General features: G+C 39.5%; 2 protein-coding genes and 1 long non-coding RNA gene across 8 annotated transcripts in view; 1 reads left to right on the top strand and 2 right to left on the bottom strand.

Moving 5' to 3' along the window:
- Positions 1–3,940, bottom strand: part of LOC311250751 (dickkopf-related protein 3-like) — a 32,059-nt gene extending 28,119 nt beyond the window's left edge. Inside the window, exons 1-3 of one of the 5 annotated variants that reach the window (XM_084342752.1) lie at positions 3,885–3,921; positions 3,677–3,771; positions 940–996 (exon numbers count right to left, since the gene is read on the bottom strand). In XM_084342752.1, coding sequence (XP_084198878.1) covers positions 940–988 — 49 coding nt within the window. In that variant the 5' untranslated portion in view covers positions 989–996; positions 3,677–3,771; positions 3,885–3,921. Of the gene's footprint in view, positions 1–939; positions 997–3,676; positions 3,812–3,884 lie in introns of those variants that run through there. The other 4 variants (XM_084342753.1, XM_084342755.1, XM_084342754.1 and 1 more) reach the window with 4 other exon arrangements.
- A 357-nt stretch (positions 3,941–4,297) lies between these two features.
- LOC311250750 (LIM and SH3 domain protein 1-like) lies at positions 4,298–14,496 on the top strand (the record flags this gene model as incomplete). Of its 2 annotated transcripts, XM_084342749.1 has the most annotated exons (8): positions 4,298–4,470; positions 6,246–6,340; positions 6,815–6,899; positions 9,599–9,706; positions 11,115–11,222; positions 13,171–13,240; positions 13,346–13,437; positions 14,323–14,496. In XM_084342749.1, exons 1-8 carry the CDS (start codon positions 4,402–4,404, stop codon positions 14,494–14,496), a joined length of 801 nt encoding a protein of 266 aa, XP_084198875.1. In that variant the 5' UTR covers positions 4,298–4,401. The 2 variants fall into 2 exon arrangements, with proteins under 2 accessions (XP_084198875.1, XP_084198876.1); XM_084342750.1 differs by lacking the exon at positions 9,599–9,706 and having other exon boundaries at positions 4,299–4,470.
- Positions 11,560–13,226, bottom strand: LOC311250754. Its single transcript, XR_014621317.1, has 2 exons — positions 13,180–13,226; positions 11,560–11,925 (listed from the first exon to the last, which is right to left on the bottom strand). It is a non-coding gene; the product is annotated as an uncharacterized lncRNA (long non-coding RNA).
- Positions 14,497–14,810: the final 314 nt, after the last annotated feature.

Raw genomic sequence — 14,810 nt, 5'->3', positions numbered from 1 at the left:
AAACCTTGGAGGAAAGTCACTTGAAGGTACTTACAAGCTAATCTACATTGCTTTTGCTCACTTGCACATTAATACTGGTAAAATATCTGCATCTAATTAATATTCAGACTGAATATCCAGGCACTAGCCTTATTTCTTTTTCTAATTTTACTTCAAATAAGTGATTTTATCATACATATTTGTTTTTTGGGGAGAAATGAGGGTACCCTACCTTGAAGCTAAACTTTGCCATGATGGGTTAGGTTTGAAATAATATATATTTTTCTTATAAGCAAGACAATTCTGTCATTTCTGATTTAGTAGTTTAAAAAAAAGTTAAAAAGGTAAATTTCAACATCACTGAACAAATGTCTTGTATGTAAGCAAACACATTTGTGCATGTAGGCTATATGGTTTCTGAATGACATGGAAATAAAACACAGACAGAAAAACATAATTAAAACAGAACCAGTAACAATTAGTGGTTGATAACAAAGAGACAACATGCCACACGATGGAGCTATAAGACTACAAGAAAGTCCAACAACCACATTCATCCTAGAGATTGATCCTAATGGTCTACAACCCAACACCACCAACAAGAAAGAGGCTTTAATTAAGCTAGCAAGCTAGCTAACAGAAAAGCAGCTAGCATAACAAGCAAAGGAAGCATAAAGACACCGTAATGTGTGTTTCAAGATACATTTGTTGTTATACCAGCAAAATTAACATACAAGCATGATGACTGCTTGTAATTAATTACATAACATTATTTCCAAGTGACTAATGATGAGAAATGAAGGTAGAAGGATAATGGACGGTCTCTGCATAGCTTAGAAGCTAACGCTGCCGTCAATTGCTCTTAATTGGTCCGAATTATGAGGACATGGCCCACAAAAAGAGTCCAATTATCTTGGCAAATGATGAACTAACAAGTAATTATGACAATATATGACTTACAGTCAGTGGCGGATTTAAGAAATTTGGGGCCCAAGGCAAAGGCAGGCATGGGTCCCTCTGAAATGAGAAGACAACACACAAAACAACAGGTCAATTATACAGATAAATACGTTTTAACAGAATACACATGTATTATTTGTTTTACCTTTTTCGAACACAAAACACAGTATAAGGCTCTTACCCAGTGGTGAAATGTAAGTATATATACTCAAGTGCTGACGTAGACATTTTAGGATTTCATGCAACTTCAATTTTGTCTGCTCCGCTGTATCTCAGAGGCAAATACTGCACTTTCTACTCCACTACTGTACATCATTTACGTTGCTGGTTACATATTTCAAACCCTTCCTGCCCAGTGAAAACCATGTACCCTCAAAATGATGATTTAATGCTAATATTTGTGATAAACGGAAAGAGTCTTCCTTTGTGGGGTGACTTCTTAAGCCAAAACTCTTTAAAAATCGTCATGGGCCAGCTGGAAAATACATCGACAAGACTTCAGTGAAGTTAGTTTTAAGTTGGATATTCGACATTCGCAGCCACTCCAACATTTCAAGTGCACCCGTATTGCAGACTTTACAGTAAACACACGGAGAAGACGGCTACAGCGTGTACCGACTTCCTGTTTTCAAAATAAAAATGTGGGATATTTAAAGCAGAGATACTGTGTTTAAAGCTATTGAGAAGCTATTGAGCTATAATGCTAATATTTACATATAGCCTAAAAAATAATACAAATTATTATTATTATTAACAGATGTAAAATGTAAAAACAAGAGGTGTATCTCATGCAGCCAGTGTAGTTATTTTGAGTCAATTGATAAGCTATTGAGCTAACATGCTAATATTTACACATGAAAATTAATAAACATAATAAAAATTAATAAAAAATATTTAGAGATGTAAAATGTAAAAACAAGAGGCGTATCTCACGCAGCCAGTGTAGTTACATGATCCCACACTGATTTTGAGTCAATTGATCACATGACCTGGAAGCTATTGAGCTAGCATGCTACTATTTACATATAAAAATTAATAAAAAATATGAAAAGATGTAAAATGTAAAAACAAGAGGCGTATCTCATGCAGCCAGTGTAGTTACATGATCCCACACTGATTTTGAGTCAATTGATCACATGACCTGGAAGCTATTGAGCTAACATGCTAATATTTACATATAAAAATTAATAAAAAAATAATAAAAATTAATAAAAAATATGAACAGATGTAAAATGTAAAAACAAGAGGCGTATCTCATGCAGCCAGTGGAATAACATGATACAACACTAGTAGGGCTCCAATGATTTTATTATAACATAAACATGTCCCTTTTTTCTATTGGCATAAGGGACATCTCCAGGTTTTGTCCATGGACAGACATGATTATTTTTTGACACCTAAACTGCCGCTGCCGCTGCTACTGCTGCTGCTGCTGCTAGCCATTACTGCCGCTGGCTAGCATTCTGCTGGCAGAGGATTTTAATCAAAAACATAATTAATGTGCGCAAATAAGTAATAACTGTATTAACCATAAGTGTATGAGGATTTTTATGGGGCCCTCAGGAACTTGGGGCCCTAGGCAACCGCCTAGTTTTGCCTAATGGTAAGTCCGCCCCTGCTTGCAGTTCGATGGAGGCACACTAAGTAGCTTCAGTAACCTCTGTATATAGACCTTAATTAAGCTAGCCAACTGAAAAAAAAACTTTTTAAGGTCTTCAGCAGAAACCAAAGGTGGAACGTACCATTCTGTAAAGGAGGGCGGAATAGTCCAAATGATGACAGCATTAATATTTGTAAAGCACAGTAAAACAATCATTGAAGTAACGTTACTTGGAAAAAATAAAGGTGAGTCAAAGATAAGAATACATATTTTATGTATGTTTCAGGTATCATGATGTCAAGACATGTATGGTTTCCAACATGGCTTGTGCGTTCCCCATTAACGGGCAACCTAGCCACAACGGTGACGCAGCTAGTTAGCATAGCAAGCAAAGACACTTGTTTTCTTAAGAAATGTTAAAACATAGTCAAATTGTGTTGTTCGTTGTTACTTATTAGCTATTTAACGGGCATCTGAAGTGACAAATGATGAAAAAGTAAGGTAGAAAGATAATGAACAGTCTCTGCATAGCTTAGAAGCTAATGCTGCTGTCAGCCAGCCCATACAGTAGAAAGTAGAGGAGGTGGAACATACCATTCTGTAAAGGTCCAAATGATGATGGGATTAATAATGTAATATTTGTAAAGAATAATAAAACAATCATTGAAGTATATGAAAAAAATAAAGGTGAGTGAGAGATAAAAATACATATTTGAAGTCTTAATTATCAGTACTTCCACCCTTCACAGAGTCTCTGAGAAAGGGTATAGTTTCCAAGATGGCGCGGTTAAGACTTAAATAACTTCACCATATTAAAGGTAACTGCGCTGAATGGAGTCACATTAACCGTGTGATGTTTATATAAAAAGAGCGAAGAGTCGAGATGGCTGCATAGAAAAGAGGGGGCACCCGGATTTGAACCGGGGACCTCTTGATCTGCAGTCAAATGCTCTACCACTGAGCTATACCCCCGATGATGTCCATTACATCTAGTCGTGGGTATTTAACCACACAAAAGGTGTTTGTTGTATTGTTTCTGGTTCTGTGATATGTTTGTGTGTTTATGTACAATCACATTATGTCGTGTGTTAGCGCGATAGACCACAGCACAAACACATAATGTAGCTTTTAGCTTACGTTCAGTTTAAAACAAGATGGCTAATGCGAGATGTAACTGCTGGTCTTCCCCGGCAGATGGCGCCAAAAAACACTAACTGATCCTGAGGGCTTCCCTGTGGAGAGCAGATTTTATATTAAATTTAGTATGTTGTCCTCTAAACTACGACACTTTTTCCAACATGTAAGTGTCAAAAAGTCAGTGTTGTGTATTGTAAGCGGTACTTACATCACATTGTGGCCTCGTTTCTCGTTGCTGCTCCTTTTAAGGTTATTACGGTTTCCCTTGGATGCACTCGATGCTGCCTTCAGGTACTCCGCAGAAACCTGTTATTTTCGAATTTAAAGCTGGACGTGTAAATACAATTCGATAATGAGGAGCAACAGTTGTCTTTGCTGTTGTTGTGATTGTAAACACGTTATTTTAAGCTATGAAGATACAATCAAACCTACGAGACTTCTGCTATTGTAAAATTAAGCCATTTGACGCTAGTTGGATGCTTGTCTGTTAACTTATTACCCACACGCCACAGGTGAAACTTCCTGAATCCGACTGTCAGTGAAGGCACCATAAGGCTTCCGCTCCACACTTGACTCCTCCTCCTCGCCTCGAGGCCGCGTCCGTATATTAATGGAGAAGCCTGCAGGCAGAGAGGAGGACGGTCCGGCTCCCGGCTGCACATCACTTCGCCCCTGAGCGCGTTTTTTTTACTGGATCACAGAAGAGTTTTCTCCGGTGCGCCATCATGAATCCGCCCTGTGGAAGATGCAATAAACCAGTTTACCCCACAGAGAAAATAAATTGCCTTGATAAGGTAAGGTGACACACATCTAACCCCAGATATCACTTTGATATTCAACATTTCTGTCATATCTCTGGTCTGATGATAAGTTTTGTGTGTATCTAGAGCATCTATATGGTGACTTTTATTGCTTTTTGATTATTTTTCTGTGAGTTTGTCCTTAAGGCCTTTTTCCTAAAAGTAAAAAAAAAAAAATCTGACTAATTGATTCAGCAAAATAGAAAGTAACTGCTTAAAATTCACATGCCTTATATAGAGACCAAACGTGGTCAGTACAAGAGATTCAGAAGTCCTTTTCTACTATTTATTTTCATGTCACAAACTGTTTTATAAGAGTAGTAAGTGTTGTTATAGTATCTCATTTTTAACCAATATTTTTTACACTTATTATCTGTGATGATTTGCCACAATATGGATGCATTAATACCACACATGCACAATTACATAAAATGCAGTGTTGGAAAAAGTATCAAAAAGTCACACTTGAGTACAAGTAAATATATAAAAATAAAATATTACTTTAGTAAAAGTGAAAGTCACCCGTACAAAGAGAGTAACAGTCTTAAAGTATCTGATGTATTTAATGTATTTAAGTATCAGTATTTTCTGACAATTAATGTATCCATTCACAAGAGTAAATATACATATATTTATGGTACAGTATATAGTGTATACTATGGGTCTATTGATTACTGCCTGGCCAATTGTTGCATGTTATTCAGTGTTTTCCAAATTTTTATTTTTTTTAAATCAAATCTCCAATAAAATAAATACATTTTAAATACACTACTCTGTCTTAATTGAGTAAATATATTTAGTTACATTCTATCACCATCAGTATATACACAGGTACAGTAAATTGTATGTGCACAAAAATAGACACACACAAACACACATGAGAAAACCACAGCTGAGAGATAAACGTGAGCCACAACAATGTTATAAAAGGACAGAGCACGTACAGTAGACGTGTGTGTGTGTGTGTGTGTGTGTGTGTGTGTGTGTGTGTGTGTATGGTGTGTGTGTGTGTGTCTTTCTTTTTGTGTGTGATGTTAAGATCACACAGTAAAACCACTCGTGAGATAAAAGTGTCGTCCACATATACAGTCAACAGAGACGGTTCAAACTCTGTAACAGCAAAACCTTTTATTTTGTGGCACTAAGAAGTTTCCTTTGTGCGACCGCGCGTGTTTTATGACATTAACATCATGCTGATGGAAAGTCAGGTGAAGTTTCGTAGACCACAAAACATTTGTGCAGCGTTGCAGCATTCTCCTCAACAGCTGAAGTAGATGGGGACTTGTTTTAAAACATAAAATGGCTGATTTGAATGAATTGATTTGAAAACACACGCCTTTAAATCCCAAATCCTCCCTATAGCCACTAAGCTAAAGACATTAATGCACTGTCTGAAGTGGGTCCACGAGCTTGACCGCACATCCATGGTGAAAATACTGTTTTTTCAAATCAATCAATTTGGGTGAACTTTTCCTTCAATGTGGATCTAAACAAACGATTTTCAAATCATGTGGTGCTGTTGGACTGAAAGCATCTCTTATTGGCAGTTATTCCCTGCAGAGATGAGAAACAGAAACAGCTGTGTTCTCGCTGGAGGAATTTTCCCACTCTGTCTCTGCTTTTTTTTTTTTTTCTTTTTTAAAGCCGATGATACAAAGTCAGCAGTGAATAACGAATTCAGGTTTATTTCACAGCAGGGTGTTTTTATTTCAGTGGATGGAGGTTTAATTTTGTTGACGTGCTCTCGTCTGCTCTGCTCCTCTCTCCAGTATTGGCACAAAGGCTGCTTCAGCTGCGAGGTGTGCAAGATGGCGCTGAGCATGACGACCTACAAAGGCTTTGAGAAGAAACCTTACTGCAGTATGTGAGTGTTCGCACCACACGGATCGTCCTCCTGGTTACAATGACAGTCACTCTCTGAATTATCTTTACTATCTATAACCCTTTTTCTTTGTTGCAACTTTTTGGTGACTTTCAGTGGTTTCATCACAATGTTGTGTCACACGTAGACATTTATTTCCGAAGCTGTTGAGACACACATACAGACAGTGAAAGCTGCTGTGTGTAGAGGTGACAGAAAAGGGAAGGGGAGAGTTGATAGATTGAATGTTGTGATACCAACAAATCCTCAGTGCAACCAGAGATGAGAGAAAAAACCTCAAGCCGAACTGTCCTTCTGAGATAACAAAAATACATTTCTTCAAGTATGTCCTCATGAAAAGCATATTTTCTATTACTTAGATAAACATTACACATATTTAGAATGTATAAACCAGTTAAAGTTAGCCTCAGTATCGAACATTCATTCGATTTCCATTATCCTCCTCTTTTCTTTCAGGCATTACCCCAAAACCTCCTTCACCATAGTGACCGACACCCCCGAGAATCTGCGTCTCAAACAACAGAGCATGCTCAACAGCCAGGTGAGACGCCCACAGATCACTCGTCTTCTGCTATCACTCCCGCTCGCTTTCTGTTTCCCGTCACCGGCAGAGACACTCGTCCTAATCTCGTTGCGTCACGATGACTCGGTGTATCTCTCTCTCTCTATCTGTCACCTCCACTCAGTCTATCTGTCTCACAGCAGGAGACGAGGACGCGTCTCTCGTGACTATTGGATTCCTCCGATTTAATCAAATGAACCACTTTGACCAAACACTAACATGAGAGCAAGCTGGCTCAACTTTAATGACTAAATCTGAGCTTTATAAAGTGTAAATGTTTCTCCAAACAGCCATAAACCGGACGGTGGTTTTAAAAACCCCTCTACCTTTTGGCTTCTCATGTGGCTCAGCTCAGCCTCGCTGGCTGAACTTCATGGTTCTTAATCTCTAATCTAATCACAATGTTCAAGACAGCAGTTTAACCTGATCAAAGGGATAAGTCCTCCAAGTCACGCACAATTAAAGAGACTCCTTTGGTTTTAATTTAACTTCAGGGATCGTCTCTTCACTCCACATTAGGAGGTGAAGCTTTTCTTCCCCCAACAAACGGTGGAAAAGTTTCTAAATGCTGAATTTCTTTTGCAGCATTTTGTTTGGAAAACTGAATCTTTAATCTGCAGATTACTTTATTAGTACAACACTCTTGTACTTCCTGGTGTTGGTGCCTATGAACTATAAAGAGAGCGAGGCTAGCTGCGTCCCTCTGCTTACAGTCACATGCTTCAGCTAGGCTAATCGACTAGCCTAGCTTATGTTTAGGCGAATAAACTCCCGGCTCCAGCTGGGAGGCTCTTGATGAACCGCTTTGACCTCAAGGCGAGGGATACGTGACTTTATGTTGGATAGCCGAGCTAGCATTGTTGCTAGTGGCTGGCGACAATGTTACAGTGGTAACGTTTTCATACCTTTAACTCAAGTCTGTCTTTCAAACTCTGAATGATATTCAAATGCTGCTAGAATGGATGAAAAACCAGTGTCCTTAACTTCAACGTGTCATTGCATCGCGCTGGAAAAGGGGTGAAAATGAACGTGTCCACCCAGGTGTCACGGCTCCATCGCAGCCAATCAAAGGTGGAACCAATAAAAATACACCTAGTTTGTTTGGCCGATTGCTTTGCTGTAGTTTTGCAGGGACAGTCGTATTATGCGCTCATACTGTCTTCCAGTACATATAGAAAAGTTAGCAAGGCTACCAAGAAGTAGCCGACTGACGTACCCTGACTCTTGCCTTGCCGGTTGTCGAAGTCCGTTGTTATCTCACAGACAAAAGAGTGGTATTTTTCATCAAACCCTCAGAAAGTCTGAGGGATTTATTTTAAACTTTATTGGAAAATTCACTGATTGCAGAAAAAGTGAAGGTTCATCAGTGAAGATAAAGTCCTGAGGGAACATTGATTCCTGCAGTTAAGCCTCTGATTGGTTAATGTTCGATTTATCATCGAGAAGATCTGTGCTTGATCAAACAATCAAACAATTGATTTTTAAGATTTCTGCTTCCATCACAAAACAATGGAGGTGAATATATTTTGTTTGTGAATATATTTTGTTTGTGGCGCTCAAAGCCTTGAAAATTTATAGCATCAGTTTGTCTTTCCAGAAACAATACTACTGGGGACACCACTTCCAGAGAGAGAGGCTGATTATACACTTTTAAAATGTAATTTCTCACTGTAATGAGCACCACAAACTAAAATCAATATAACTCCATTGTATAATAGTGGTGGAAGAAAGCTTGGAGACAGATGTTTCAACTCTTGGACACATAAAACCAAAACAAAAACTGGCGATAAGTGAGAGAATCTGATCTTTTTCTGTAATGCGGTCGAACCGATCCAATAAAAAGCAGCTTGTCATGTGCACTTCGGTTTCCCCCTCGTCTCTCTTTCTCATTAAAATCCATCACTATCATCCTGTTTTTAAATATTTGTGTGTCAGCACGCGCCAAGGAAACAAACCACACGTGTTAAACATCAGCACGACTGTTCGGTGGGAACCGAGGCGTGACAGCTTTAAGGAAGCAACATGATGTTCAGCAGAATGAGTGAACCAGTGTTACCTCTTATAGCAAACTTACTGTACTTAATACTCTATACGTAGAGTCTAAGCGTCTGAAACAACCACAGAGACTCGGACGAGACTGGTTCCATTTTTGGTTAAAACCTTTTTGAAACTATAACTGTGTTATTATGCTACATGATCGTTATGATAACAGTGCGATCAGATTTACACCACAAGCCGTTTCCTCCTCTCTGTCCTCTCCTCTCGTCTCATCCAACCAAACCCGCTTCATTGTTTATAACCATAAAAGTCTCGGCAGCCAAGCTCTCTTACTGAGGCTACATATTCCTCATAGCAAGAACATGACTCACTTGTGTGTGCGAGAAAGAGAGTGTGTTTGTCCGGTGTGTGTGTGTGGATCTCACATTTACTTTAAAGTAAACATTTCAGCTTTGTTTAATGTTGTTTCCCCCCCCCCCGGGCCCAAAACCTGTGAGGAAACTTAACAAATAACCATTAAAAGCGAATCATCTCTTGTGATTAATATTTATAAAAAGTGTGTGCGCAGCCTCGTAAAATCTAACTTGACATTTTGGAGGATACGACCCCTCGTTGGGCGCAGGAGTTCAACCTCAGGGGACAAAGTTTTTCTTAAATCCTGCTGAATCACAAATTTACAGGCGCTCTATAAGGAGGAGTTTGAAAAGAGCAAGGGGAAAGGTTTCAGCGTGGTGGCCGACACTCCGGAGATGCAGAGGGTGAAGAAGACGCAAGACCAGATCAGTCACGTATGTCCGGTTCACCTGGAAAACCGCCGACCGTCGAATCATCTATTAACACTAAATCTGTAGTTCTTCGTTACGTCTCTAGAGTCATAACAGCTCATCGACTGACCTTCATCTCCATCTGTAGATAGTTTTAGATGTGACGTCTGTTTCATCCTCTAACTGTGTGTGTGTTTAATATGTATGTGTCTGCATGTCTGCATGTTTTGCATGCGCTTTTAAAGGAACAGTTCACCCCAAAAATAAAAAAAAACGTCATTATCTACTGGAAATTATGAAGTTTTGTAGTCCACAAAACATTTCTGGAGCTTCACAGCTGAACAGCAATCCTCCTAAACAACTGAAGTAGCTGGAGAAGAAAAAGTATAAAATGTCTCCATACAGCTCGGGAACTGTGAACTGTAGTTTCCCCAGTAAACACAACGCACTCTTCGGCTGTTGTAGTCTGTTTCGACTTTAAAAAGGATGACAAAACTTGACTTTCCATCAGCATGAGGGTGAGTAGATAATGACAACATTTTCAATTTTGGGTGAAATGTTCCTTTAACATGTAACCTTGATTGTTAAATCATTCCCAAGAGGTTTTATCCAGTGCTGCATTCAGGTTCATGTTGATTTTTTTATTTTTTATTTTAATCGTTGCTGACTGACTGAACAGCTTTCAACTGCAGTTATTCCCAACCTACAAAATAAGTCCCACAAATTGGAAAAATAACTACTTTTGCAATAAAATTAATTTATTTTTCAGGTTTGTTCTTTGTTTGTTTGTTCGTCCCTGTGAAATACCATAAAGTTTTACCTTTTCAAGCCTCTAAAAAATATTTAAATGAGACATGTAACCTCTAAAAAGTACATTACAACTAGACATTATTGTAAATTGAGGGGTTCACAAGCAAAAACGTCTTAAACATGAGTCCTGGTTTTTTTTTCAGACAATGTAGTTGTTCCATCCTATTTTGTAATGCAGATTCAACTAATGGATAAAACTGTGCATGAATTCAGTGTAACAAATCTAATGAAACATGTTTGTCAGCCGTCTTAAGAAATCGTTCAAAATGAAGAGAAATACACATATTTGCTTTCTTGCTGAGAGAAAATGACACCCGTCTAACATCTGTTTGCAAAATCTGACGCTAGAAGCAGCAGATGGTTAGCGTAGCTTAACATAAAGAAAAAGCTGAGGCAACAAAATATCTTATTTTCCAAACAAAAAACAAAGTGCATGAGCTTTGCCCCTGTTTTCAGTTTCTGTGTGAAGCCAAGCTAACCGTCTGCTGGCTGTATTTTCACATACAGACATGAGAGATGCATTAATCTTCTCATGTGCCTCGGCAAGAAAGCCAATAAGAGTATTTCCCAAACTATTCCTCTAAAGTACGATTGATGTTTCTAACCAGCTGTCCCATTTCAGGCTCTTTACAAGGAGGAGTTTGAAAAGAACAAGGGGAAAGGCTTCAGCGTGGTGGCCGACACTCCGGAGATGCAGAGAGTGAAGAAGACGCAAGACCAGATCAGTAATGTGAGTGTGAGAAACACTGCGACATCTTAAAGGGTCACTGCGACATCTTAAACGGTCACTTCAACCAAATAAAGATGTTTCCGTCAGCAGCAACAAGTCCTTCCAGAAACAGTGTCCTTGTTGTTGCTGGGAAGCCATTTTATTTGACATTGTGTACTTAGTGCAATTAAAATTTACAGTGTGGCGACCCTTTAAACTAGCTTCACGTCGAGCAACAGTCAAATACTGCTTTAACACTCTAGTCTCTAACTTTTTCTGGATGATAAAGTCCTTTTTCTGATTCTGTAATTTACTCGTCTAAAACAAGGTTATTTAATCAACATAACGCAATGCAAACTGATTTTTTCAAAACTTTATTCCGGCCTAAGAATCTTTGTCTTCTGCTCGGAGAAGAAACTAATCCTGAATTTAACTTCGCAGTGAAACATCTGGTTGATCTCACTGCAACAGCAGTTCAACCGTTCCACAAATTACTGAGCGCCGTGTTGTTTTTTTCCATAACGGACAACAAAACAAGCCCGACAGGGCCAGATGCACAAAGCGAGTCGAGCCGTGTCCCTGAGACACAACGGGAAAACATCACGGTCCAATGACAGGAGCCGTTTTGAGACGCAGGGTTGGTGGATCTGTGGACGGGTTCGGTCCTGAGACCTGAGCAGAGAACGAGCTGCTCCACAGCGGTGAACGATGTCAGAGTGCAGCCCTGCAGAGACACACAGCCGCATTTCAGACATTTCTCCTCGTCCACCGAGCAGCAGCTGCCCTATATGGTCAAAGTCTCTCAGCCGTGGACACAGAGTCAACACACACACACACACACACACACACACACACACACACACACACATACCACACTGAAACACACACACTAACTTTCTCTTTCTTCTCTCATGAGAGAACTGGTTGCATGAAGGAATGACGGGCGATAAGCTGCATGTCAAGAGAGCAAAACCTACAAACCTCTTTTTCCACAAATAGATTTTGTTCTTTCTTTCTTATGTTTCTTGCTTCCCTCCCTCTCTCCTTTCTGTCTTCTGTCTGTCCTTCCTTTTTCTTTCTTTCTTCCTTTCTTGCTTTCTTCTTTCCTTCCTCCCTTTTTCGTTCTCTTTTCCTACTTTCCTCCCTCGTTCTTCCTTCCCTCCCTCCTTCCTTGCGGCCTTCCTCCTGCTATTTTTTAAGTCTTTTTTTAAGTCCATCACACTCCTCTCGTCCCTTTCCCATCGTGTCTCCTCTTCCTGTTTGCTCGTCCTGAGGTCCGTTGAGGACACAGCAGGCTGCTGCCTCTTGTCCTTATTCAACATCCAGCTTTCTCTTCCAGCCTATAAAAGCTGGAACTGCATTTGATTAATATTACAGAGGTTCGCGAAGGCCGTCCTCTCTGTCTCTGTGTTTTCTGCTGAGCACATTACACAAACATCCCATCAGGAGAGTTTCTCTTCGCTGCTCAACAGTATCGTGAAGAAAGAGGTCGACTTCCCGGCCAACGACACAAATCTCTGTTAGGAATCTTTGAACTGTCACTTTTGCGCAGTTAAAATTGTGACGGATGTAGACTTAGTTTCTTTTCTCCTAAGCCATCAGTTTGAAGCTGTGTTCAGACTATTAGACTGAAACATCAAGAGCATTAAAAAAAAGTCTGGTTAACTTTTCTCAGCAAAACTCTGCAGATTGGAGGTCATCATGCCCATCAATACTTTTCTTTTTGTTTCTTCAAATGTTATTATCCAAAGAGGAAATAAAATGCAGTCACGTGGCTCTTTGTTTGAAGTCCTCAGCTGTGTGATGCTTCCACGTTTCTCCTCTGCTGCTGCAGCTGAGATAAACCCCCTCATCATCTCTCAGCACCTCCTAAAATGGTGAACTACCTCTCACGGAGAACTGGATTAACGTGTGTGTGTGTGTGTGTGTGTGTGTGTCTGTGTGTGTGTGTGTGTGCGTGTGTGTGTAGATAAAGTACCATGAAGAGTTTGAGAAGAGCAGGATTCGAAGTGACGCACCTCCTCCTGAAAATAGACAATGTAAGTAAGGCACATCCTCCTGAGACACACTCCTCTAAATAACCTTATTTTACTGTTTGTGTATGTATTAACTGTGTGTGTGTGTGTGTGTGTGTGTGTGTGTAGATGAGGATGAAGTACAACCATCAAACCCCGGGCAGCTCAGTCAGCCGGTCAGGCAAATGCGTCCTGCTCCTGTAGCACCATCTAGTGGAGGGGTAAGGCTAATGCGTAAACATACACTATGTGGCCAAAAGTATGTGGACACCTGACCATTACATCAACATGTGGTTGTTGAGCTTTTGAATATTTTTACATGGGTTTGGCTTTTTTCACATGTAACCTGACATTTTTACTTTTTACTACATTTTCAAAAGTGATTGGTTGATTTCACAAAAGAATGAAAATTTCCACATGTGAAATTTTACATTCTTCCTTGTGAAAATTTGCTTCCTCATGTGTGAATTCAACATTTTCACATGCGACTGGCTGTTTTCATGTGTGAACTAAAGTATTAACATGTAAGAAAGATAACGTCACATGTGAACTGGACAGTTTCAAGTGATTGACTTGAACATGTCCACCTGTGAAATTCACATATTCACATGTGAATCACACGTCATACTTGATTGGGTTTTGTTCACATGTGGAAACAAAGTATGAGACATGACGTCACATAAAATGTGCTTCTTCGAATGTAAATTACACCTTTTTATATATTTTGTTAAAATGTGAACGAATACATATGTGAAAAAGAAAAGAAAATGTCACATTTGTACATCAAAAAAGGTATTCACATAGTTTTGGCCACATAGTATAGCATATAGCATGTAGCATGTAGCGATGATGTAATGATGTTTGATTGTAGTTTTTTACCTTTAGTTCCTACAAAAGTCTTATTTTTGATGCATTTAAAATGTGTGTTCTTGTGCAGCTGTGTGTTGTGTTTGCTAACTGCTACATGTGCTTGTACAGTATGTCTTGCATGACTGCGTTCACGCCTCACTCAGTAGGGAAATTGAATGCAAATGCAGCAGTTTGGACTCTGAACAGTCCCACGCGTTACGTGCAAGTGCCTCCGTTTATTCATCTCCTCTCCACAGAAACGTTACCAGGCCTTGTACAGCTACACGGCAGCAGAAGCAGATGAAGTTTCTCTGATGGAAGGAGACGTGATCTTAGACGTGGAGACGATCGACGAGGGGTGGATGTTCGGATGCAACCAGCGCACGGGGCAGCGAGGCTTGCTGCCCGCCAACTACGTCCGACCTGTGTGAAACAAACCGCCGTGTCACCAGCAACAATAAGGCTTCTTTAAATTTTACAAAGAAAAAAAAAATGCTTTATCTTTTTAAAAACTTCCGACTGGTCCTGCTTTGCCTTTTTTGTCACAACTATGGTTTTCAAATGTAAAGTAAAAGGTACTCGTTATGGATTCTTGAGATTGAGATTATTCAGGGTGAACGATGATGGTGAAGTCTGAAGTGAAATGAATCTCTATGCAACAGAAACTCACAAAAGAGGAAGTTAGAGAGGAAACCAAAGAGAATAACAAATAAACCTACAGTTTACTACAATAATCTAATTTCCA

The sequence above is a fragment of the Pagrus pagrus genome (assembly GCF_965226575.1).
Source record: "Pagrus pagrus genome assembly, chromosome: 21".
In the NCBI taxonomy this organism is placed as follows: domain Eukaryota; kingdom Metazoa; phylum Chordata; class Actinopteri; order Spariformes; family Sparidae; genus Pagrus; species Pagrus pagrus.
The sequence above is the reverse complement of the archived record's forward strand: the minus strand, read 5'-3'. Positions and strand labels throughout refer to the sequence as shown.